The 27,818-nt window shown below is 38.4% G+C and overlaps 2 protein-coding genes across 2 annotated transcripts in view; both read left to right on the top strand.

The window, feature by feature from the left end:
- ccbe1 (collagen and calcium binding EGF domains 1) overlaps nt 1-6,831 on the top strand; it is a gene marked incomplete at its 5' end in the record, with an annotated part of 30,738 nt that extends 23,907 nt beyond the window's left edge. Inside the window, 4 exons of the mRNA XM_079235166.1 lie at nt 712-851; nt 2,259-2,294; nt 5,248-5,283; nt 5,725-6,831. Coding sequence (XP_079091292.1) covers nt 712-851; nt 2,259-2,294; nt 5,248-5,283; nt 5,725-5,997 — 485 coding nt within the window. The 3' untranslated portion in view covers nt 5,998-6,831. The remainder of the gene's footprint in view (nt 1-711; nt 852-2,258; nt 2,295-5,247; nt 5,284-5,724) is intronic.
- A 7,291-nt stretch (nt 6,832-14,122) lies between these two features.
- lman1 (lectin, mannose-binding, 1) lies at nt 14,123-25,900 on the top strand (the record flags this gene model as incomplete). The annotated part of the gene is made up of 13 exons (XM_079234988.1): nt 14,123-14,342; nt 15,459-15,613; nt 16,439-16,546; nt 17,074-17,135; nt 17,437-17,536; nt 17,702-17,825; nt 18,535-18,593; nt 18,756-18,888; nt 19,082-19,269; nt 20,181-20,260; nt 23,901-24,063; nt 24,161-24,285; nt 25,448-25,900. The coding sequence occupies 13 exons, from the start codon at nt 14,123-14,125 to the stop codon at nt 25,482-25,484; spliced, it is 1,554 nt and encodes a 517-aa protein (XP_079091114.1). The 3' UTR covers nt 25,485-25,900.
- Nucleotides 25,901-27,818: the final 1,918 nt, after the last annotated feature.

The following is a 27,818-nucleotide window of genomic DNA, read 5'->3' as shown; positions in this document are numbered from 1 at the left end:
GTCTGAAGCAAGACTTTGAGTCTACGGCCATGACATGCAAGGCTGTATTTGGGCTGTATTTGGGCACAGCTTAAAGATATATGCTAACATCAGCATGCATACAAACTGACAGTGACCACGCTTTTTATGTTTGCCATCTTAGTTGCACGTGAGTATGCTAATATTTGTTGATATGAACAAAATACGGACTACAACTGAGACTGATGGCAATGTCATTAGTTTGTATTAAAGAATTTGGTCATGAACTAAAGTACCGGACACATTTAACCTGGTGATGGAGCTCAAAGAACTGTTACTACAATTTAGCACGAGGGGGACATGAATATCTGCATCCAATGTCATGGTAATCTATCCATTAATTGTTGATTTCAATCTGAACTCCAAATGTCCTTGAGGAAAAGTCTTAAAATCACCAAAGTCTTTAGTATTCATAATCTGATGATGATTGTCTGTTCCAAAGTTTGTGCCTATGTATCCAGTCGATGTTTATTGTAGATTTTCAGTCGATGTTTCACCAAATGCATTCAAACCTAAGCCTGGACGGTGGTGACTACTAGAGGAATAGTTAAGGGAATAAAATATCATTGCAGGACAGACTAACTGACTGACCAACATTTCCCTTTGCCTGGCTAAAAATAATTTAATCTATTTGACTGACCTTTTTGTGCTCAGTTATCTTTAGTTCACTAATATGAATCTGGATTGTTTTAGGAGATCCAGGACCAGAGGGCCCTACAGGATTTGCAGGGCTGTTGGGGCCCCCTGGGTCACCGGGTCCCAGGGGCATGATGGGACCAATTGGACCCACACCAGACCTGTCTCATATCAAACGGGGTTCCAGAGGACCTGTGGTCAGTTACAAAATATATTTGTTTCTCCTTTATTATAAATAATTCTGTTTTAACTAACTCTGCCACACATTGGTTTATCCCAGATACAATAGATGTTCAGTATGAATTTGTGTGTGACGGTGATCTCTACTGCTCTGAGCAGTTCTTGGATACTTGGACTCTTACATTGTCCTCATGTTCTGTTGGTTCAGTTCCTCACTTCACGATTACAAAACTAAACTGGGTGACAACAATTAATACAGTAAAACCTTGGAAATGTCTTTTTAATTTAAATTATGTTGCAGATTAAAATTGTTCACCCAAATGATCCAGGTCATTTTGTAATCCGGCAACATGATACAAGCCCCATGAGAGCTTGGATTGGTTTGTCTTGAAAAAGGGAGCATGAGTAGAGGGCAACCAAGTGTCTATTGCGTGTCAGCTGACACATTTCAGAAAGAAACATCCCATTACTCATGCTCTTGAAGAAACCTAAACTTCCACAAGGTGAAAAGGGATGAAACACTTAATGGCAGTAATAACAAAGAAGTCTGACTCCATTTACGGCTTTAGTTGTTTTCTTTGGCTCGCTGTGTTTTTGCGCTCGGTCTTGCCTGCAAGTGTGAACCCTCGGTGTTAAAGTGTGGGATCGAATTCAAGAATGTGCAGGGCCGTAAAGACATATTTCTAGTTTTTAAAGCCTGGGTATTTATGCAGTCTCATTATTGATAAATCAGACCATCGACACTTGGAATTAGTTATATCACAAGCTGCTTGAGGCCAAACCCAGAAGTCTGGAACACTGTTTTCATAGTAGCACGTTATCTATCGCTTCGTGTGTGCGTCTGATATTTCGATATTTGTTTTAATTCACAACTCTTTATATCCGTGACCATTAATACATTTAATCGGTCCACATGCTGGTGAGGTCTGAATTAAAGAGAGTTGTTCTTCTCTCCACAAAAACCCTAGATTAGATTCTGAACACAGTTCGGGGGTTTGGACACCAGCTCACATGTGTTTGTCTGCACGTCCGTGTTTTTAGAGATGATGAATGCAGTAGATTGTGTGACTCACAGGCTTGGTACTGATCTGAATATTGGCCCTACTCCCTATACAATGTTTTCACACTTCTTTAATGACGATTATTCCAGGAAAGAGATCAAAGCGCTCTGCTATCGTGCTGACGTCGCTCATAAATGGCCTGGAGGCAAGCACAAAGCTAATCTCAGAGAATCAATGTTGGTGAAGCACGATGAAGAATTTAAAAAGATTTAGAATGAATTGATTTTCTGTGGAAATATTGAATAGAACATTAACACGATCAGATATAGTCACATGCGAATTCCCCTCACAAAATCCAGTTGTATGTTTTTGAAGAGGGAAAGGAAACTGATATGAAAAGCATTTTTTTCTACATTTTAACAGGGGCCTCCAGGAGCAGCAGGAAAAGACGGCCCAAAGGTGAGGTCAGATGATATTTTGATCTGTGTAACATAATTTATTAGCATAACTATTCTAGATGAGTCTCTTTTTGTAGAACAGGGGTCTAAGCATGTTGCCTTTCAAGCAGAGATGTTGGCAGCAGAATTTGACTCTTGGCTTCTCTCAAAGGAAAGATGAAAAAGAGTTGCAAAAGGTTCCCAAATACCAACTTGATACATTTGGCTCATCTGCCAATTTGTCTGTCAAAAGATATTTCTCAATATCGAAAATTTCTCTCAACATCCAAATGTATCCAGGGCGGGAAGCAGAAGGCAAGTAGGTGCCAGGATTCTCACACATCATCAGCGCAATGCTTCACTACAAGTTGCTACAAGTTGAGAGAAGAAGACAGGTGTGCCAAATGGCAACAGGCACTGCTTTGATGTTCTTGTTGGGAAGGAGCACAATTTGGAAGAAAAGCTTCTCATTGTGAACGCAAGCAGAATGTTGTTGTTACGTATCGAGTGGGTATGTTCAAAATATTATACCTGGCACAAGAGCTTCTTGGCCCAACCTTGGATAATTTGTAGTTGCCTATTCAGATTTGAGATTACAAGTTATATCAAAGGATTTCTGTTTGTTTAGAGCAGTCCATACCGGGTCGGGATCCGCAGGTGGGTCGTAGGAGGTTTTTTTTAGGTTCCGCAGTCTATTATTTAACATTTATATTTGCAGCACACCTTTTAAACCACCCGAAGGAGCCTGAATGTTCGTTTTGTTCGGATAATTGTTGCCTACTTGAATCTAAACTAATATGAAAGGATTGCCTACGTTCTGTTTTGTTTTACTGAGAAAATAGAATTAACAGAATGAGAGGTGTTAACTCTGCCTAAATACATTTATTTGGACCTATTTATAAAGTATTTAACATGTGTATATGTTTTCAATTACAAATGCATAAAACCAAGTTGTGATTTCTCAAACATACTGTATATCTTTTGAAAACAGCTGGTTCAACTGCTCAACATAATATGAGGTGATGTGGAAATGGCAGTAAAAATAGTCATTTAGTCACAAATGTGCTCTTCATGATTTATATATAAGGCCTATTGTGAATTGGGTGTGTCCCCAGAAAAAAAAGTTTGATAAAGACTGGCTTAAAGTCTCTCTCTCGCCTGCATACAAGTTTCTCAGTAAGAATTGATTGAGTAACTTCCTCCTGACCAGCAGTCTGAGGACTCTACCTACAGGCCATTGTGTTTTTCTCTGGATCACATGGATTTTGTGAACAGTACCTTTGGATCAGCTGAGAGAGATAGTAACCATCTTTCAAAAGGATAACTGGAATGTTTTTTTGTGTGTGTGGCTTCGCATCCCCATGAAGCCTAAGGCAAAGTGTTTACAAAAGGCTCCAGCAGATGGTTAAGCCTTATATTAAAGGGGCACAATGAAGTTTTCATCCTGGTTACGGTGAGATTTGTCTTTGCATTTTTCACATTTCTTTTGTATTAAACCAGATTTTCTCTCTCTCATGTTGCGATATTCCTATAAAAGACATTCAAAGAGCAGCTGCAGTCAGAACAATATGATGTTATTTTGGCTTTCAGACTTGTGCAGTGTGCTTTGTTACACTCATTCAGATGGAGCTTAGCTGTTAATGTCAATAATAAAAATAAAGCAAACATAAACATAATTTGAGACCAATGGCAACAATAGTGGTGCAAAGTTTAGCCACTTAAAAAAACATTACGTAAGTCAACTTCCTGTAAATCTTTGATTTGTTGGTAGATTGGTTGTGCAGTGACAGTGGTGAGGTTTCCCTTCTCTGTGCCAAGGGAAAGTTGACTTCAATGGTGAGTTGAAGCTGTGTGATCCAACAGGAAGTCCGAATCAACTGAGACTGAGAGCAGCCAGTTGCTAATATATAGTAGACTTCAGGCCTAAGTGATTGTAGTCAGACAGGTATCTGGTTTTGATGGAATAAGAAAACTATAATTGAAATCATCATCTTTTTTAGGTGAGTCGTCCATGTCGGTGACTAAGAGAAGTACGAGGTATAAAGGCTGAAGGTCTGTTAGTGTTACGGGCATAACAAGATCACAAGATCCAAGAGACAATGTTTGCTTAGCTCGTGGATCACGTATGGAACAACTTAGGTGCATCTGCTTTCTTGACATAGTACCTTGGTATTCTCTCACTACAGCTGGGATGTTTGTGTGGATAGATTGGAGGTTGATGGTAATCTGTCTCTGAGTAACAAATCCAAACCATCTGCCAAAACACTCCCAGCCCCGGTGTGACCCTGAAGCCCGGTGGTCAGGTCTAGGTCTGTCTGTGTGTGTCTGTGCTACCGTAGGTCAACCGGCTGCCGTGATACTTGTCGAGCCTCATGTACAGTATGTTTAGTGTCATATGAACAGGGCACAGTTTCAGGAAGAGTTCAAGAATTTGGGAAATATACTATTTGCTTTTTTGTCGAAAAGGTAGATGAGAAGATCGATAAGATACTACTCTCATGTCTCACAAAAGCAAAATAAAGTCAAAATGTGTTTGTGAACTTGTGTTTTTACATTTCAGGTTGGTTCATGGATTAAATGAAGAAGATACAATAAATGAATTAGTGAGTTTTAGAGGTGACAGGAGTTGTATTCAACTTTAGAGAGCCAGGCTAGCTGTTTCCCCCTGCGCCCAGCCTTTATGCTAAGCTAGCATAATCACCTACCAGCTTCAGAGCCATTCGTAACACACAGACATGAGTGTTGTCAATGTTATTTTGTCTCAAACCATTTTGCAGTTGCTGAAACATTAATTTCAAATCTAATCTGATTTTAAACTTCCACAATACATATCCTTAAAATTATATTCTTGCTTGTGATTAGTCTCATTTTGATCTCACATTTCTCTACCTCCCTCTAGCTCTTTAAAGCTAAACTATAGGAATTTTCTCACAACTGTAATTCATATAAGATAAATATTTGTTTTGTTTCCCCAGGGGGATAGAGGAGCTCCTGGGCCGGTCGGACAACCAGTAAGATTCTATTTTGATGCAGCACTAATGTAGCTTGTTACCATTATTCAGAACAATACATTTCAACTAAAGCATGGCTGAGAAACAGACCACTGGGGACTCTGGACATTAGACAACACAGTTAATGGAACTGTCAAACTCAAGGTAAATAGTATCCAGCGCAGAGTAAGCATTGTCCTCTTGGATAAACACTGATGGTGCTCGTGTTAACAAATCATGAGAAACATTTCAGTGGCCAGTGACCAGTCGCAGACAGTCCATTGATCAGATGGATTTCTGTTGTGATAATCTCTGCAGTTTGGGAATAAATAAAGAGACACAGAAGAAATGTAATCTCTCCATTAAAAAGTAGAGTAACCGTAATGATCTCCATCAAGAATTTGTGAGATAATAAACTGGATGTTTGATGAATAATTACAGTTTGTTTTACTCGACCCCCAGGGCCCTCCAGGCTCCTTTGACTTCCTGCTTCTGCTGATGGCAGACATCCGTAACGACATCGCTGACCTACAGAGCAAGGTGTACGGTCGCCCGATGCTCTCTCCAGGGGACTTTCCTGTGGTCCCTGACAGCTGGCGGGACAACCAGGACAATCTGGATACAGGCTCAGGGGAGAACCATAAGGATCCTCCACCTCAAACAGGCGGAGGATCCAAGAGGAACAGGAAGAGGAAACCAGCGCGCGAGAGAACAGACTTTGACTGGAATATTTAAGGGGGTGGGTTTAAATACTTACTGTCAGGTGTAAATATTGAAGGGGTTTGCATTTTTTATTTAAACAAAATGTACTGTATGCGTGTCACAGATGTTTATTTTTCTATGATATACGAGAGTTTGTGTGAATATTTTTTAACTAAATGAGTAGACTGTGCAAATGCATGTTTTTTTTTTAATTCTATTTTTTCAGAAACATATGGTTCCTTCGTGGCACATTAAACAAGTCGCTCTTGAAAGCAGCTTTTTAACTCTTTACTTTATGACATTATATTATTCTGTTTCACACAGATTGTATATCAGAGAGGGAGCCGCCCAAAAGCTTTTGATGAGGGATTAAAACAATGCACAAATGTTGGGCTGTGACTCAAATGCCGTTAGTGATCATTTGTAAGACGCCTCACTGTATTTTGTATTTACTATGGCAGCAAAGGAAAAACTATTAGAAGACGATGAAAAAGAATACTCACATTTCTTTTTGTCCAAGGTTCATTTTAATATCAGAATCAGCTTTGTTGCCCAATGATGTGTATAAGGAAGAAGAAGAAAATGTGTTGCTGTCAATGTACTTCCACAGAAATAGTATGCAGGACAAAAAAAGGTAAAGATAAACGGTGGACTATTATGTACATACAAGTAGGTAAAACTAGACTGAGGATCATAGTTGACTGATGGTTCTCCACCAGAGGGAGACATTCTCAAAGCCACTCAGTCGTCAACTTGGATGAGCAAACTTACATAATAACTGTTTATACAGCAGCTCATCCTGCATCTGAAATACATGCATTTTCTTTTGTACTGGAAAAAGTGCATCTTTGGTGTTTCTATTAAAAAGCTCACATGGTGTTTGAACACCATGAAAAAGTCCCACTTTGTTTTTGCATTTATGAGCAGTATCACATTTAATTGATGGATTGTAGAACCCTATAATGTATTTATAAGCAAATATAAGGACAATAGTTTGTTTTCAACGACAACGACAATTGTTACTTTTCCTTTGATCACAAATGTTACCTTGTTACATAACTGTCTTTTATGATCTAACAAGACCAAAACAAGGTGATTTGTTTTTTCATATATTACAAGAACGTGCAATTCTACTTAAAACACGCTCAAGAAACCTTCAGTCCTGCTTGACATTGCTGGTCTGAGGCTTTCATGTTACTTGTTTTCCAAGTTTCTTAATAAGGTAACATTGTTATGAAGGGGAAAAAAAGTTTCCCAGTTCAGTACTTGGATGGGAGACCGCCTCGGAATACCAGGCGCTGTAAGCCAGTAACTCCAGATCACTCCGGTTCTTTAACATGCATTTTGGTAGGCTGAGCCTTCGCTTACGGCCATACCACCCTGAACACGCCCGATCTCGTCTGATCTCGGAAGCTAAGCAGGGTCGGGCCTGGTCAGTACTTGGATGGGAGACCGCCTGGGAATACCAGGTGCTGTAAGCATTTTTCCTTTCTATAAAAAAAAAAGCACAGGCTTTTTTTTCGCACTTTCAACGGTGAATATTGAGTATGCCGACTGGCATATTGAACTGTTCTTTGTAGGCAGCTATGACGTCAGAGCATGGAACCTTGAGGTCAGCATAGAACCCCTCCGAGTTCAAATACTATACTTAAGTACAATGTTGAGGTACTTTATACTTTATACTGATACTTTATACTTTTACTTCACCACATAACAGCTGTACCTACAGGTTTGTTCCAACATTTGGAATTAAAAAGAAAAAAAACACAAACATGATGATCTAATAAAATACAATCCATGATTGGAAAATAAACCAGGATTCAACTAAATAATAGTTAACCCCCTCAGAGGGGCCATACTGCATGATAACTTTCATTTGTGATACTTTTATGTTAGTAAATGATCTGGATGCTCCTTTCTACCACTGCCCACAATACACGATGCCTCGACAGTCGTGCAGCACCCCTCTACGTCCACCAGGTGGCAGTCTTTTCTAAGTCATTCACCGTACGGTCTGTGTGATTACACCCCTTTGACTGATGCAGAGCACTCAGTGTTCACTGAACTCATTAAACTGTGCACGGAGAAGCACATGAAGATAATCAAAACACAATTATGAATAAAGCTTTGTGGAGATGTTCACTCAGCTTATGTAATGTGTGTTTTCTTGTTTATTTTTGGACTCGAGGCCTGAAATTAGATGTTACGCAACAATATTTAACAGCTTTCCTCTCAAAGATTGACAACAATGTGGGCAGTCACCAGTGATGACATTACCTGAAAAAGACCAATTTGATAAACTTGGCCGGAGTAATTGCTGTCACCATTTTGTTCCTGGAAGCAAAGAACATTTGAAAGTGACCACCAAACAACATCACTGCTGTTTATTTTCACCATAATCATCAATTGCATTACAATACCAATCATCATCATCATCATCATCATCATCATCATTTCATCAATATCCCAAACAAAAACACATTTGTTAATTTCTTTCAGTGCATGCCAAGGACTCCTTCAAAACAGTCAGATGCCACCTTCATTAAATGCTGCGTCATTGTTTACATGTTGTGTATTTGTTTCAAAGAGCCCATTTTCAGAGAACAGTACATGTCATGATTCCCATTTGATTAAAGAGGGGCCGAAATTAACGTCCTGAACACATCCTTTTAACAAGCTTGAGGCGTCTCGTCGGGGGAAAAAACTTGGCAATATATTTCTCCAAAATCCCTTCTGGAAGTAATTAATCACCATAATACAAGGGCAAGCCTTAAAAGATTTCAAATATTTGCTGAAGTGCCCCCTTGTTCCTAATTATATCTCCCTGCTTGTCCCCCTCATTATTTAGAACTACCCACAAAAAGATTCAACACTGAATGGGAACACCCTCAGTCCCCTTTCCAAAGAAAATGTTTGATAACAAATGAATGAGTGAGTTACTGTGCTGCGATAAAGGCTTTAATGAGGTAATTTTATTAGTAGCGGCTGCCCAGAACTGTTGGAAACCAACAGAAACAAACAGAGAGAGAGCAGCATAGAGAAAATTAGTGCTACCCAATTCATTCATTAATGCATTAGTGTGGACAGCAAATTAACTGCCCCAAAAATCCCCCATTCAGTGAAGATTATGATGAGAAAAACACATTGTTGCCCTCCAACGTAATTACAAGACAGAGCAAATTCAATTCTAATGAGGTGAAAGGCACCCCCTTAACATACATCCCCTGTTCCCCTCTCTAAAAGGGCCTGCTCTTGTTGGGGCCTAAGTTTAAGGAAGTATTGAGAGTGAAGGAGACAATAATGAGAGATCGGCCAGGCCTTAAGTGCTTTATGTGCTACAAGCAGGTAGAGAGGATTGAATGGCTCTCTTTCTGGGACTCCTGGGGGGCCTGTCTTCCCAGCACAACAACACTTGGCCCTGAGAAGAGGGCCCGCTGAGGAGCCTGCAGAGTGAATGGACCTGTGCTGCAGCGGGTCAAACTGAATGGCCACAAGTTCTTCAATGATTACAAACTATGCTGCGCCGGCCCGGACTACACAAATGTACACGAACACGCACAGAAACACACGTAGACAGCCTTCACCCCTTCCACCTCTCCCGCTCATTGAGTTATCTTTACTCAGGCTTTGTCTCCCCTAATTGGAGCTGATGAGAGACTAATTGGTAGCTTTTTTACAACACCCAGTACTTAAGCAACAGCAAGCCGAGGGAGGCAGCATGAGCAGAGTTAATGAGAGGCTTTGCACAAATAAAAGCTTTAAAATGGGCCTGTTTCACAGAATGGGAGAAAAGGAAAGTTGAGAATATCTTTTGTGTCCTCTACATCTTTCACTTATGTGCAGGTATCTGAAAAGAAGAGGGAGTGGTGGAGGGCACACAGTGGTTGCCGAAACGTTGAGCACTTGTGCGCATAAAGGGATCTGTTCGGTATTGTTTGGGGCCCATCGTTTAGTGTGTCTGTTAATAATGAGAAAGGGCTGCTCTTCAAATGGATGTGCCAAAGTCCTTAGTGGACAATAAGTGCCCTCTCTAGGCTGGACCGTGTTGAAGTAATCTGAAATAAAGGTTCAGCCTTTCTGCATTGATGTGCGCAGAATTGAGCCAGCAAATAAAAAACAGTGTATATATTGGGAGTGATCATTAAATCAGTTTGAAAGTATGGTTTTATCTATAATAAATGTGGCTTGTGTCTCCTGATAGATGCACGCATGCAACAATGTAGATATGCTGAGTGAAATTCAAACTCAAGCGGATGGTAATTTAAACATAAAAATCATGATCTCCCGGTCCTCCCGCAGGGCCAGGTAGAGATTTGCATCATGGTGGTAAACTTAAGAGCACAGCGGGTTCAGCCACAGGACATTTCCTTAACATGCTGTCGTCTCTGCCAACATTTTGTTCATGTGATAATTGATTGCTTTGTGCTTTTCAGGTATGAATAAACACCATGAGGCAACAGGCTTCATTTAACTAAGCTGTGGTGTCACTCCAGGAGGCGACAAGCCACTCTCCCTTTCCCCCTAATGTGACATGGGTAACACAAACATCTTTAGATCCTCTAGGAACCGGCAGCCCCGAGCACAACTGTTATTTGTTTTATCTAATTAGGCCAGTTTAGGATCTCTGCATTATGACTCATCCAAACGATGGCTTAAAATACACAAAAGCAAGCGGGGATAAGAATATGTTAGGATATGAGCTATTGTGGTCAAAATGAAAGAAAATAAAAGAATAATCCACATGAAACTATATTGCGGCTATGGATTGATCAAATGCGGATTCAGTATGTATTTCAAATATTAATGAAAGATTATTAGTTTATGCTCCCGAAAACTCCTAAACCAACATACGTTTACTACAGCATCCTATAATTCACTGGCCAAATGTTTGTGCTGACTCATGTGATCGGCTATTCACAGTCTCAGTGACCCATTAACATCCTACAGGTTTCCATTGTCCACCCCTAAATGGAACTATTAGCATTGCTATTGTTATTTAAATCCTACATTTCCTTCCAAAGAGTGTGGTTTAACTCTCTAATGAGAACTTCCTCAGACAAAGGACAGAGGCCTCTATTTTCTCTGCTCTCTAAAACCACTGGAAAACTGATACTTTTCATAATTTTGAAATTTTACATTAATTTTAACAGATTAATCATCTTATTTATGATTTTATGTACTCCACTTGTGAGTTTTTTGTATTTTCCTACATGGTAGAAGATCTCGTAGAGATAATTAAGGGTCATCTTTTTCTAATATTACTTTTCAGAGTTTCATTCCTCAAAGTTCCTCTGATATACATGTGTCTATGAAGTCACTGCATGTCTAACTATTCACTTGAAAACATGGAAACAGTTTGACAAGAAGCAGTGATTAAACATTCCTGTCATGCAATGAGTTTTATTATTACACTTCTCTCAACTAAACGTTGACATTAACTCCTTCAAGGTGAAATATGTTATATATAGAATATAATAATAATATAGTTAGGTTATTCATTCTTTAGGCCAACATATTTATGAAAATGATGTAATGTAAGAACAAGACTACTGTCTTCTGGACCTCCATCTTGTGAGTTATGTCCATTAAGACCAAACTAGATCGATCATAGTTTTTAGGATTGGCACCATTTCTGTACAAATCATTCTGTTTGAAAACCACATTTGTCGACTACTTGTGAGATTAGTGGTTTTGAAAAGGTGAAGAAATTATTAAATGGTTAACTTGTAAAAAGCAAAAAGTAAAAGACCATCCCTGTGTTGCATGACTATAAAGAAAATGTATCCTTTGCGTGTATTTACTGCAACATAAAACCTGATGAAAATTAGTCCCTGCCATTTACTGATCATCTGCCAGAATAGTCAAAGTCTCTAGATTAGTGTCCCCACAATGGCCTGTTTTGTTGTGGGGTTCGTTCCTGAACCCGTAATCACAGGCGCTCACAGAAAGTGATGCTGCACCTCCAGAAGCAATAGGAAGAAGCGAGCTGAAAGTACATAGAAAGCGAATGACACATAATTGTGTCATCTCCCGTCTCCCACTGAGGCTTTCAGACAACAGTGAAAGCTCCAGCAGCAGCCAGCACAGTGAGGTCACTTAACCTTTCACTGACCTCATGCGGGCTGACGAGCCTCCAGCAGCTGAAAGGACTAAAACCTCTATTAGGATTTGGACATAACGGAGAAATTTGTTGCTTGTTACAGTGTGGCTCTTTGATTGCTAATTCAGCTAATTTGAGGATCCTAAAATAAATGTTTAATGCACATGTACTATACAGCAGCTAATCATATTTCAATGTATGACATCATTAGAAAAAACATGTTTGGATATGTATCTTGCAGCCTACAAACAATCATTACTGCAAAACTAGATTTTTGTGCAAATGAGGTGACATGTATGTATACTACGGCTAGATTAATTTGCTGTTGCCTGGCCCATTGGTGTTTCTTTGTTTATTTGATTAAACAGAACTTTATTCAAGAATACGCAACATGTGAGCACAATATAAACTGAAGTGATTAAACTCTTAAAACTAGATTAAAACTCGTTTCGCCCCAGTTGAGCCCCGGCCATTTTTCTCCGAATGGTTTGCATACCCATACTAAATACAGAATATCTCCTCAACCGAAAGGGCTATTTGAATAATTTCAAAAGGTATAATATACAGAAAACACTTGTGAGACCAGTTAATAGGTTCATATAGTAGTATATGTGTTACTGGTTTATTGGTTGATAATAGAACACAGGAAAGAAAAAGAAAAAAGGAAACTCCCAGGATGTATTTCCTCTTTTTAATTATGCATATTCTCGCTTTTTTTCTACTATAAAATAGCACTATGTGTTAACAGTATCTCTGCTAAGTTTGACTCTGATTAAGTGAAGTTAAATATCGTTTTGTAATTATTTTAGTGCAGATTTCGTTAACTGTAGGTTTAGGTCTGCTTAAAGCAAAAAACTAACTAACTTTCACCCTGGACCTTGGACGCCTCTGGTTCCACAACAGAGGGACTCTGCTCAAGCAGATGCACTAATACATACCAAGCAACTATCGTTGCATCCATAAGTAAGTAATATTTCAGTTTATTGGCTGGAAAAAAATGCAATATGGTTGATATCTTGCTTTGTCTGACAGTGGTTCTGGTGCAATTGGCGGATTCCGTAGGTCGTAAGCTTTCCAGAAAGGTGCACCAATCATGTGTGGCATCAAGCTAGGCATATAAAAAAAATATATTTTCATAACTTGGGGAGCTCTCTCTAGTCACTTCCGAGTCCTTCGAGTCATATTTATGGTTTATGGAAATATTTAAGGTTGAATTGTGTTGTAAACATACAAACAAACACGTATATGTTCTTGTAAGGCCAGGCTTTGCCGTTTTTTTTTGCTTTGTCACATCAGTGACTTTTGGTGAGGAAGAGCTCCTGACGAAGAATTCTGCCGCCATTTTTGGGGGCCCCTAAGACATGTTGGTAAGCCAGGGCTATAGCACTAAGTAACTATGGACAGCGCACATACATTTATATTTTACTTTACATTTTCCGTCATTGTAGGAAAAGCGTCTCTGCTCTTTTCTTCTTTGGCCTTTTCTTCTTTGGTCAAGTAGAAGAAGATATGTTTTGGTATCACCTTGGGCTTTGGGAAATTGTGATGAGCATTTTTCACTAATTTATGACAAAGCATTAACATTAGTGTTAGCATTAATATTGGTGTCACAATAGTTGTGTATTCCCGTTTGATATCAGTCACAAGGATAGTATTAGTATCAGCATTGATATTAGCATTAGCATTTTTGACAATGCACAAAAATATCAAATGCAATTTGGGATATTGTGATGGACAGTGTCTGGCATTTGATATGCGGAACAATACATACAAATAATAATTCGCAGATTAATTCTTAAAATGTTGCAGCCCTAATTGATACAAACATGGATGCATTCATATTAAATATAAAATTTGAATTTTATTTCCCTGCAAACATGACGTATGCGCAGAAGGCCCGTCGTGTCGACCTCAACTAACCTTAAAAAAAAAAAAAAAGTAGAAGAAGAAGAAGAAAAGACCCAAATAGAGCCCGACCAATCAGAAACCGCCCTGTTGGCCAACAGACATCCCGTCATGCTCGTGGCCTCAGCGCTACGTCAGCAGTGATACAGAAACATGGCGGTGTCCACAGCACTGCGCCCGATTGCTAGCGCTCGTGTGTTGATATTAACTTTTCTCACAGCGATAATATTTCGCAGCGGGGTCGCTGACGTCGTCCCCGGTGCCTCGACGTCAGAAGAGCTTCCTCACCGCCGATTTGAGTACAAATACAGCTTCAAAGGACCGCACCTGTCTCAGCCGGACGGCGGTATCCCGTTTTGGATCCACACTGGAAGTAAGTTTCCAGCTGTCAACATCACAGAGCCGCTTGCTCTTCTGCTCGTTTGAATATAAAAACACTCGCGTGTCGACATGTCTCGAGCACAGCCGAGGTCGGCGACGTTTTGGAGGGTTTATTTGTGACGTGTTTCCGAGGAGGCTGGTCAAAATGACAGCGGTTTGCTTTCTCCATTCAAAACTGCAGCAGGGAATTCATTAATTTAAGCGCCATATCTCAGAGTTAAAGTCCTATTCCAACGTGCCCGGGGCCACTGGCTGTCTATTAGAGGCTGTGCACAGTGAGACACATGCAACAGAAGTGTTGAACTTTCCTCTCGCCAAAATGGGCCTTTGGATTCTTGCATAACTCAGAGAGTGAGTTGTTCACTTGCTGATATGGTCTCTCAATAAGCAGCAACATGAGATTACACTGCATTCCCCCTAAATCAGCATCAATACAGTGCCGTAACATTATCAGTCTGCTGATTTCATTATTTTCATCCATCACCATTTTACTCAGTCAAAGATTACATAGTAAAGTATCATTTGGGGATGTTTCCTCTCCTTGGTTAGGCATAGGAACATATAGTGGTGACAGGGAACACCTCTATATATCTACAATGAGACCACAATCATATATATGTGTATATATATGTAATGTCCATTGTAAGTTTACAGCGCTTTTATTGTAGGCATGCATAGGTCTTCAAGATGTTTCCAAAACCCAACCTTATCCAAGTTACAATGACATGAAACTGGGAAAAGCAGCAAGTGATTAGTAGCGCTAATGTGTATGCAAATGTGTCCTAGAGTAAACATATGGTTAAAAGAAATCTGAGAAAAATTGTTCCACACTTGTGAATCAGGCACTGAGACCGTTAAACGATTAGAGAGTAGGCACACCCTGATAATGCTGCTTCATGATAACAGCATGGCAAGTTAACTAGCATCAGCTTGAGTGGAAGAAACAGACACCCACAATATGACTTCTTTTGTGCGTTTGTGGTTTAAAAAAAATAAATAAAACACTCCATGTGTTGTTGTAAGCCAAATACTTTCATAGAAAATCATCGAACATAACATGTTCAACTGAAATCCTGCTTATTGTCTCCATTTCTCCTCTCCATCCAAGATGCTATTCCCAGTGCAGACCAGGTGCGCATCACGCCGTCCCTCAGGAGTCAGAAGGGCTCCGTGTGGACAAAAAACAAAGTCACCTTCGCCAACTGGGAGACCGAGGTGACCTTCAGAGTGTCTGGAAGAGGCCGGATGGGAGCAGACGGTTTGGTAAGGAAGGGCGACACGTTTACGCTTAAGATCAGAACCATCTGCACGACACTGAGCTGATATATTCTATCTGCTATACTTGTGCTGCGTATTCATACTTTTTCAGTCCCAACCAAACTGCTATTTGTAGCCTCGAGCGTCATGAATCTAAGGTTGGCTTTGAATGCTTGATCACGTTCTTACTCACTTATGCTTTAATCTGATATTTCATAGTCAAAAATCAGTAAAACATTCTTACTTTTTTGACTGTGATGTTTTGTGCAGCCAGATCAATGAATGAAAAATGTTTAAAACATGTTAATATTACCCAAACTGAGGAAGTATTTGTTTAAAGCTGCTGCCTCTAGCTGATGAATACACCAACTATTACAACACGTTAAGCCGTGTTGATATGAGGTAAAGATCACCTGTTGTGAGAGCAGAGAATTTACCTAATTATGTCCCAACAATCACATTTGATACTGTTTGCCTGTCATACTTTGGTTATCCGATATGTACATTTGAAGGATGGTGCACATCCTGTTGTCAGATCTATCTATAGCCTCTAGAACACATATATATATATATATATATATATATATATATATATATATATATATATATATATATATATATATATATATATATATATATATATATATATACACACACACACCTGTAATACCCATCAATTAAATTAGATTCTGTTTCCCTCTCACACTTATATATACCTGTAATATTGACTCCCAACATTCACCGTTGACCTGACTTAACTTCAAAAATGGCCACTTTTGATAAGGAAGCTAAAATTAACTGACTTGTGTGCCACATGTTCTGTGTCTGCAGGCTGTGTGGTTCACCACTGATCAAGGCCTCGACGGTCCGGTGTACGGCGCCGCCGACCAGTGGAATGGAGTCGGAATCTTCTTTGACTCCTTTGACAACGACGGAAAGGTTAGTGTTTATTGTTTAGCCATAACTGTTCATGATGTTCCTGAAAGTATCTCATGGGGAGTTTTGTAAACTGGCTGCAGAGAGTAGCTATCAATGGGTTTAGTCATAGAGGAAGAGTGTTCAAATATAGTATAATTATGATCTAATCCATTTTTGGGGATTACAGATATATTACTCAGCATCTTAAAGTTTTGGCAAATTTTTCTGTTCAAAATATAGGAAAACCCCACATGCTTTCTTTACTTTTATTCAAATCTTTTAAATATTCACGTGTTTATTATGTGTATGAATTTGAATACTTTAACATTTTTGTTTTGTCTTTATTTTTTACAATTGGATATGTTTATAAGTAGATAGATAAATAGATCACTTCTATGCAAAATAAATGTTCCCATAGGACTGATGGCATTTGAGTATTATATATTTCAGGTATGGGATTAATAAAATAAGATTACATCAAAGCAAAGCCACCTCTGGTCTTCAGATGAACAAAAGGATTAATGTGTTTTCTTCTATCTTCATTCCAGAAAAATAACCCATCTATAGTTGTTGTGGGAAACAATGGCAAACTTGTTTATGACCATCAAAAGTAAGTAAACATTTATTTTGCTTTGCCCACCCAAATTTTAACAATTTATAGAAGATTAGGAAATATGATTATATTTGCTTGGAAAGTAAATAATCCTCTATCTTTCCTAATCTCCCCCGGGCCAGTGAAAGCTTTAAATCACTTTTTCAATGCCATTTCAGTTTATCATTGAATTCACACTAAACGAGTGTTTACGAAAACATACATTCATGTTACTCACTTATGTATTAATAAACGCTGTGTGGAGCACTGTGCTGAATGCAATCGTTATAATTTGTCTGAAAATGTTGTTTTGATCCAGCGACGGCACCACACAGGCCCTGGGCACATGTTTACGAGACTTCCGCAACAAACCGTACCCCATCCGAGCCAAAATAACGTACTACAAGAAGACGCTGACGGTACGAGAAAACACATAGCAATGCTTATGTGTAAATGAAGCTGTAAAGGAAGAGAATAAACCTCCATACCCCGTTAATAATTGGCACTTTTCATTCAGTGGATCTGATTGCGTGTTCGATGATCAGCGCAGTCGGTGGTAATCATTGTTCCGTCTTCCTCCTCAGGTGATGATCAACAATGGCTTCACTCCCGACAAAGACGACTATGAGTTCTGCACAAAGGTGGACAACATGGTCCTCCCCAATAACGGCTTCTTTGGCATCTCGGCTGCCACTGGTGGTTTAGCAGGTATTGTTCAGTCCTCTGTGTGGAAAATCCTTGAAGTTGTGAGTGAAATGTGAGTTTTTGAGTATTTCTCTATACTTTCCCTCTTGAGCCACTTAGAAACCAGACTAATTTGCTAATCTTAAATTAACAGAGGTGGAGGCACAGACGGGCTGATTTGTGGTAATTTCACCGGAACGTGCGTTTCCATGGAAGGACTGTTTAAGTTCATAGTACGATTTAAAATAAGGACAATACAATAAATACAAAGAGGCAGTTCTGCATTTTGTTGAAAGAAGAGACATTTTAATATGATGATTACCTGGAAATCTTTATATTTATTTATATTTTCTGATTACCCAATCATCTCATTATTATGAGCTTATTACTCTATTATTACATCACTGTTATCCACTTTTCCATCAGTATATTTGAACACTGTAACACGAATATCATTATTACTCTCTGAAAGAGAATGTGTACCCTATTGAGATGTTCTTCCTAGTTTTACTGCTGCCATTCCCCTATTACAAAATAAACGGATATTACCATTGTTATAATCAAGTAATACCAAGTTACTCTGCGATTGCTATGCTATGACCCCAGTTTCCCTCTTTTTACCCTAAATTATAAACCCCTTGTTATTACCGCACTCCAATATAAAATGCTCCCATGATTTTAAAATGTGTTTGTTTCTGTTCATTTTCTAATTCCTCTTTCTTTCCTCCATCAGATGACCACGATGTTTTGTCCTTCTTGACGTTCACGCTCACAGAGCCCGGCCAGGAACCGGTAACTACATTTTACAAGAGCTCCTAATACGTGGACGCTGCTGTGTGTGCTTTTCTGTAGCTGTGTTTCTGTGTGTGTGCGCATGCATGTATGTGCACAAGTAGCTTAAGCACAGCCTCTATTGAGTTCACAGAGGTTTTTTTTTTGTCTCTCCCACTGAAGCCCCCACCTGAATCTGAGATGCCTAAAGAAGAGAAGGACAAGTACCAGGAGGAATTTCAGAACTTCCAGCAAGAGCTTGACAAAAAGAAAGAAGAATTTCAGAAAGAGCACCCGAGCGTCCAAGGAGAGCAAAGTTAGTTCTCCGAAATCATGAAAATGATCATAAACAGAAACATAAAGTTTATTTTGTACTCTTTGTTATCTGTTTTAAATAATCTGAACAAGCCAAGTAAACATTTTTAGAAGATATGAATCATGAAACGTCTCAATAAGTGTTTGTAGATTTTATTTTAATTGGTTTTATTCTTCGCATCCTCCTCCCTCAGTTGAAGACATGTATGAGAGCGTGAATGACCGGGAGATCCGTCAGGTGTTTGAGGGCCAGAACCAGATCCACCTGGAGATCAAACAGCTCCACCGGCAGCTCGCTATGATCCTGGACGAGCAGCGGCGATACGTGTCTGTCATCACCACCGAGGTCACCAAGAAGGGTACGAACGCCGAGTCGGGACAGGTGAGCGTGTCCATGGCAACAGATACAATATGCAAAATACTAAACAATATGCAACATACTAAACACAATAAGCAACAATGGTGCCAGTTGTCATTTTGGAGGCTATTTTAGTCTTAGTCTTTAGACGAAAATGCTTTTTAGTTTTAGTAATTTTTATCCTTCATAGTTTTAGTTGTCGACGACAACAACTCAAAAATATTAAGTCAATACTTTTATTCAGAATGTTTTCTCGCTTCATTTTGTCAGGTATTTTGTGATGCGTCCATGTCCGTTTACATCAGATTAAATCGACTATTTCAGTCCATATAGTGTAGCCAAAACAGAAATGTTGTAATTTTAGTCAAACTTGTTTCACATAAGATTGTATCTTATCATTATCTGATGAAAACCATTTGAATGAAAGCATGCAGCTCTGCAGGAATGGGCATTCTTCATTTTTCAAAGTGAAGGGAAAAAGTGTAAGGGGACGAAAATATAGAGATTTTGGAAATTGTCTAATCTTCTAATCTACATTTTAGTCTCATCTCTTTTTGTCTCGTATTGCATGTTTATTTGATATTGTCTTCCTTCGTGTTTAAAGAAAGTTCTTGCTGTCTTATCACCGTTTCGCCTTAGTCTAAAGTTAAGCTAGTTGATGAACATATTTTGTTATAGTTTTAGTTCACAAAATGAACACATGAACAGGATTTATGAATGATTTAGAATTACATGTTTTATTTTTCGCATTGCGATCTGAATGATAGTTGGCTGCCTAAACGGATTATCCACACGTAAAGAAACCTGTGCATTCACATCAATATTATTTATGTTGCTGAGGTTCACTGTTTTAATAGCAAGGTAAAAACTAATAACATTATTTTTCTTTGACTGCGTGCTTACCTCCAGACTATTATGTTGTCTTTCTCTTTTAGCTGGATCCTGCAAGTCAACAACAGTTGGGCACCGTCATAATCACCCAGCAGGAGGTTCTCAAAAATCTGAATGAGCTCAGGTAAGGAACAACAGTCTCATTGTTGTTGGCGGTTGGTCAGTCTAAAAAAACTGGCTGTTGTTTTTGCAACAAACATAAAGAGAGATCCGTGATACGACCATGAAAAACAAGGGAAATCCTTGCAGTTAAATCCCTTAAATCATATTTAATCTCAGGATGCAGTGGTTGCAGCATCACAGGTGTCTCTCAGCCTGATAATCCAACATCAGTAAGTCAGCCACATGCACGTTCCCACACAAAGCTTCAGTGGTAAATGGGATGATCATCACACTGCCTTGATCTTAGCTCTAAACCATTTGACTCATTTGTTGTATAATAAAAAGCATTAATTGCATTTCAGGAGTTAAGAACTTGCATAATTTACACCTGTAGTAAATACAGGGCTTCTCATCAGGAGTTTGGAGGTTTATCAGCAGCCTAAACCTTTTTTTGTTGGGTTTTGCAGAATTAAACAACATCTATAACAAATACAATTGGCTTTTATAATGTAACATCAAGGAACAAGGACATGTAGTTTTACAAAGAGGGGGCACCGGCCCCACTTGACCCGGAACAACAACACACGTTACGCACACACCAGCGGTGAAAGAAGCAAACAAGAACACAAAATAATCAGGATGCTCATGAGTGTTGCACCTCTACCGTTTAAACAACAAACAAAAAAATTAAATTAAATAAAGTAAATGAATTGGATGTTCCATGGGAAAAAAAGATATCTTCGCCGTGAATAAAAAAATGATATCATTGCTGAGAGATAGAGCATGATATAGTAATATCCAGCTGTAATCTTCTTCTGCTTCTTTCATTATATTTATGGTCTCCTTACCACTCTCGGATGAGAGCCTGAGCAGGTTTTTAATGCCAAGATAATACAGCTTAAAAGAGATTTTATGATGGTGTGCCTTCCATGACTGTTTGATTTTGGTACTTACAGTAAGTAAGCCTGATTAGGTGTTCAGAATGTAATGTTTTGATGTTCAGAGCTTGTGTCTTGTGCTTTTTTTATTGCTTGCCTAAGGTGCTTGTGGGCTTAATCATTATGAGCACGCCACAGATTTAAAAACAATGTCCTCTTCAAAACCCTTTCATACATTTGTGAGGGGATTTTAATGAATGTTTTTTTCTCTATTCCCCCAATAATTTAATTATGAATGATGCAACTAGTCTGATTATTTTGAGTCAACCTTTTTGGACTCCTATGTTCAGCTTTTAATTGTCTTCAGTTCTTTAATTAACTTTCTATCAGCACTTTGCCCCCTTTTTAAAAAAAACAAAGTCTAAACAAAGAAAGTGTGTTTTATTTATTCAATAAAGACGTGTTTGTCTTGTGGCCGCAGTTTGATCGTGTGTCTTAATTTTAACACACCATCTGCATTAAGAATTAATCAGAATCGCAAGATATTAAAGATTGTATTTTATGTAACATTAATCTCTTAGTCTCGTGTATCATAAAAGAAACCAAGCTGTTTCTATGCCCTAAATCCAACAGGACACTCATCCTCAAATACATGATTTTCTTTATTATATTGTTGACCCATAACTCCCATGGACCCAGACTCTCACTTATGTGTCTCACTTGCTAATTATCCCCAAGTGAATCATACTGTATAAACAGCAGGGAAAGACAGAGTTTCTGTCATGGTTCAATTTAAAAAAACAGGAGTAAACTGATTGACACTGAATATAAGTATGGACCCTGGCAAAAGGCTGCAGCTGCTCCCTCTAATGTGCTAATGTGAGCAACTGATCTGTATTACTTTGTAGATTAAGCTCTTACTTTATCCTGGCCCATCTTTTAAACACAGAGTTTATGATAGGACTTCATCTCAGACTCCAAGGAGGGCTTTCTCCTCATAAATAGGTCACTTGTAGCAGATGAAGATTAGATGTAGGCTTTAATAAATGCTCACTTACTTTCTCAAGGGAGATTTTTGTATATTTCCCCCCCTCTCTGGGAGGCAAATTAGATTTTGTTTATGTGTCACCCCTGTCCATCCTTTCAGACCTCAGCCATGTGGCCGAGCAAGAAAAGGCCACCATCTTAGCACCATTTTGTCTTTATCAGATTAGTCATCTTTAAATACATCTGTCGTACACGACAAAACACGCTTTACCTCCAATTGATTTCTTGTCACAATCCGCCCCCTCGTTTTTCTTCACAATCGTCTTAGATGTGTTTAAGATGATAAGGGAAACTTATTGCTTTCTCCCTGTACGTAATCAACTTTAAGAAATTACATTTTGTGGAGAAATATGATCCGGGCTTAGATGTCTTGATTCTCTTCTGGAAACGGTTTACACTGTATTTCATTCACTGATGAAATTGAAAGTCAAGGATACAGATTTGACATTTTATAATTGGTGAGCTATGATGCTAATGGTTTTGAAATGTGTATATTATTATTATTATTATTATTGTTATATTAGAGACATAACACCATTCGCAGACATTAGTGTTGACGTTTAACCCCCTGAAGCATAAATCCTGCTCTTCTCGATCTCAAACATACTTAAAGGAGTAGTTTCACCATTTTGAGTGTCCGCTGGTCGACTGACAACCTCTCAATGACGCCAGGAATACATGGCGTCCGACCAAGAAATGGCACATCATTTCTACGCAGGTCTTTGGACATTGAAACAATATATTAAATGTTCGTATGTCCACTATAGAGATGCTGGTAGGATTCTTTTCTTTTCTTTTTGTCAAAGCAAACTAGCCAAAATTAGACAAACGTATAATAAACTGTATTCATATGCGGCCTACTATTACTGGTAATGCTTCAGCGTCAAACTGTGTGGAGGTTGCAGATACTTTGGGGTAAATGCATCAGTAGGTTTCATCACAGACACACAAAGAGGAAATGTCTTACTAAAAATACTGTAACTCTGAAAGATCCTCACTTTGTCTACCGGTTATTTAGACAAAGACAATGACGTGTTTCAAGTTACTGATTAGCTCACAAACCAAGAAAATGCATCCACACTGAGCCTGTGGCTTTCTCACTTGAGGGAACCAAACCTTTAATCATTATGTATTTATTAGTATTTTGTTATTTAAAAAAATGTCTCTGCCTTTCTCATTTTTCGAAAGACTTACCGTTTCTTCCCAAAGAAACGCTGCGATACGTTTACGATGACCACATTTATTTGTTTGCACTTCATAGTTCTCTTTTAGTTATTCAATCCCTATTTTTATTTCTTTAGCATGATGACTAGACTCTGGATTCCAGATAGTGACCCTCTGCGGTCTGTTTCTTAACATCCTGTACTTGTAATCTCGTGTAAGAACATGTTTTCATAAGGGATTAAATCAGCAATCATGACCTCTTTTATCAGATGGTAATTTTCTGTTTTTCAAACTTTGACAATATGTAGCCTCCAGTGAATAGGGATTAAGAGATTAATTTTGGACAATTTGTATTACTGTAAATAAATGATACCACAGCATATTTGCCGGACATCATCTTTCCCAACATACACTGAAACATTTTGACCATATTTCAGAGATATTCATTTTATATTAAAAAGGCTGCTGCACTAAAAGATTATATCATTTCGGTCCTTTGGGGAAAGCAGCTCTGCAGTATTAATGTTTCTCGCTCCTACAGAGACTTAGTGTGTCTCTTCTTTGTCCCTGCAGAACTGTCTTTCACGAGTCACTGAAACAGATCGGCTCAACCCAACACCAGGGGAATGCCGCCGGTATCGGAACCTACGAGACCATGCAGCACTTCAACGACATCAAGGAACATCTGCACACAGTCAAAAGGGACGTGGAGCACCTGGTCCAGAAAAATTCTCAGGTATAGTTCGGTGTGGAGCCTCACATGGAGCAGATTATACAAATACATCCAAATTGGGCTGAACTCCTTTTATTATTTTGTATGTTTTTACCCACAGAATCCAGCTGAAAAGGCTGTGAAGTGCCCCGACCCGCCGCCCATGCCTGCCTGCTTATCCACTATTCATTTTGTGATCTTTATTATCGTCCAGTCGGTCCTGTTCTTCTGCTACATCATGTACAAGTAAGACGCCATTTATTTTCGTTTAGAGATATGAGTGCTTGTGAATTTAACCGACTCTTTAACCAGTGGTCTAAAGTACATTTCCTCAAGTACGTACTGAAATGGAATATTTGCCCCCCTTTTATGTGGATGTCCTATCAGTGCTGATGGTAGATCTAGTCCACTGAAGAAATATACTCTCCAATGCGTGTTATGTTGACGGAGAAAGCTGAGTCTCCGGGATGCGAGTTTTCACCATTACACAAGCTCTTCTATTTATTTTTTTTGTGTGGTAAATAAACTGACAGACACATCTTGGTTATTCTCTACAATCAGCGACTTTGGTTTGGTAAAAAATAAATGATGCACTCATATTTTGGGATGCTGTCTTTGCTGTAGGACATTTAACTCGTTTGCAATACAAGCCAAGAGAACAAGGAAGATGTGTATTTTAAAGGGCATCTGGAGCGCCCTGCGGTCACGGTGGTTGGTGGTGACGGCGTAGACCAGAAATCTCGGCTGAAATAGCTCGTAGTTCTCTGAACACCAAGCAGGTCGTCGCCATGTCACTAGATGCAGGAAGGAGAAGCTTTCAGCAGATTCAGCAGCTGAAGAACTGCATGCGCTTTTTCACACTCTATCCTGAACTCCTATAGATATGTGGTTGAAAATCTGCAAATGTTCCCTTAAAGTACACATTTGAGGTACATGTACTTAACTTGTGTATTGTATTAACTTGAATAATGTACTTTTTATTTCACTACATTTGTTTAACAACTGTAGTTACTAGTAACGTTGTGGATTCAGGTTATAAATACAAATTATAAATCAACTAATGAATTATAATGTGTTTGTATTGATTACCAGCAGTATATAAAGCAGCTGCAACATCAGTGACAATTACATTAAAGCATCACAAATCATAATCCAGTGATATGATATATAGGTTATTCTGTAATTAGCTAATTTCTGCATAATGACTGACATATTAATTTACTTCAGTACTTTAAGTATATTTTAATACTAATAATTGTACTTTTACTGAAGTAAGTTGATGAGCAGGACTTTTGCTTGTCACAGAGTATTTTTTACATTGTGGTGTTGATGAAGTAGATTTAAGATCTGAGAACTTCTTCCACCACTGTCTCTCACGCGTTGTGATTCTCCTTCTTCTCTCTTGCAGAAGTCAACAAGAAGCAGCAGCAAAGAAGTTCTTTTGATGAAATGCATTTATGAAAATAAAGCGTGTAAATGTCCATTTTGGTAATTTTTTTGGTTTGATTCTTTTCAGATTGTAAATTATTGTACTTGGGAAGATTTTTGTCGAAAGAAGTTTGTTTTAATTAATTGCGGATTTTTAATTTGATCAGTAGATAATTGACCTCTGGATTTCCAACATGATGTAATATTTTCCTTGCAGTATTTTTGGGTGGTTGGATCCTTTTTTGAGTTTGTTTTCAAAATTTGACCCCCATCCCATATCATGAAAAACAAAAAAACCTGTGTTTTGAAATGTGCAATTTTGTATAAAATAATGAACTATTGGTGAAGAAAACTTCCGTTTATCTGCTTTGATCGAGTCAAACATGTCAGAATCTGACATGTACTGTATATGAACAATTTACATAAACAGAAAACCCAAATCACTCTGTGGTGTCTGCTTATTTCATCATGTCAAATACTTTTCAAATCTTTACTTTTCATCTGCATCTCACCTGTTAATCTCTCAGAACAGTTTATTCCAGTTAGTACCTACAGGACAAAGATGTGTAATTTATATCTTAGTAACATGCAACAAGCAACACGTTCGGACCCTCTTCAGTAGAACTATATACTAACAACACCTACTTATTTTTATAAGCCGAATACAAACACCTAATAAATAGCTTAAAACATACTATGTAGTTACAGGGAAATTTATAAACAATATTTTGAAGATTTATTCCGGTAAATAAACAGTTTGCATGATGCAATTACACACATCAAGAAATCCTTGCAGTGTGTTTCAGTATAACAGAGTTATTACCTGTTTGTATAACAAAGGTTAAAGATTGTTGATAACAATGTAAATAAACACTTCAAAATGTCCTTAAATCCTGCTTAAAACAGCCTTTTACTGTTTTATGGTGTATTATAAACCACTTATAATGATAAGAAAATGCTTATAAATGTTTAATAGAGTGTTGCAGTCATATGTATATATATATATGACACGGAAGCTACTGTATTTCAACGCATAGTTCTGTCTGTGCCACTTATACGTCGGCGGTATCTATACACAAAACAACAGATAAGAAGTCCAAGAGTCTACAGCCATACTGTACACACTCTGTAAAGCTGAGCTAAGGCACATATAGTGGCGCTTGAGCTAAATGCTAACAGTGATGGAGGAAGTATTCACTACTAAGAATACTCCCAATAGAAGTAAAAGTCCTTCATTGGAAATGTTACTTGAGAAAAAGCATGTAAGTATAATTTGGTGAATGTACTTTAAAGTATCACAAGTAAAAATACTTAGTGCAGAAAGATTTTAAACACAATGCAAAACAAATTGATTTAAAAACGTTAGAGGAAAAGCGGTGAATTCTCACATTTGTGAAGCTAAATCCATTTTTCCAGTAAAAAAATCACAAACAATTATCAAAATAGTTGACAGTCTGTCACTCAATTGATTGATACAACTGTTGGGTAGCTTAATTTATAACAAAACATTGTAAAGTAAAGTAACGAACTAAAGCTGTCCAATAATTGTATAAAAAGTATAGAAGTTCGTTGCGGGGTAGAAGAAAAATATGTAATGTATAAGTACCTAAATCCAATGTACACTCCACCAATGACTGTTAGCTTGCTGATGTTTAGGGGTATCATGTTAACCATGTTCACATCTTAATTTCGGGTGTTAGCATGCTAACATTTACTAATTAGCAGTTAACACAAAGTGCATCTGAGGCCGACGAGTCATTAGTTTTGCAGGTATTTGTTCGTAAACCCAAACAGTTGGACACTGAAATATTGATCGCCAAACATATTCATATTTATGCTGAGGGTAACGGAAATGTTTGTAGCCTACTTCATATGTTTTGAAAATCCATCTCATTGTGTCTGAGACATTATAGTCATTGGAGTATATGTTTAATAAAATCATGCATTTCACTGTCAAAGAGGCTGATAAGTGGCAAAAAAAAAGCATATATTTTGGGCCTCGTGGTCTAAAATGCGTCGCATGTAACTGCAACATCCAGGTTAAAATATATACAGGAATGTCACATGCTCACAATCCCAACATGTCCTGTAGTATTGAATAATAAAACATACATGTAACTAAACTAAAGCTATTACATGACATGTGGTTGCAGATGAGCATTTCTGAAATGTTTGAGTGCTCAAGAATATCAAGTTAATCTACAAGTTCTTCACCAAAGCTGGCAGATAGCGATGCAGTGATAGGGTGAAGTGTCTCCTCCCCAGCTCTCATCCTCCTGTCAATCATCCTCCCACTGAACAATAGCACGGCATTAGCGATGGCCCCAGTGGGGGGATAAACAACACTGTAA

The sequence above is a fragment of the Taurulus bubalis genome (genome assembly GCF_910589615.1).
Source record: "Taurulus bubalis genome assembly, chromosome: 19".
Lineage (NCBI taxonomy): Eukaryota > Metazoa > Chordata > Actinopteri > Perciformes > Cottidae > Taurulus > Taurulus bubalis.
The sequence above is the reverse complement of the archived record's forward strand: the minus strand, read 5'-3'. Positions and strand labels throughout refer to the sequence as shown.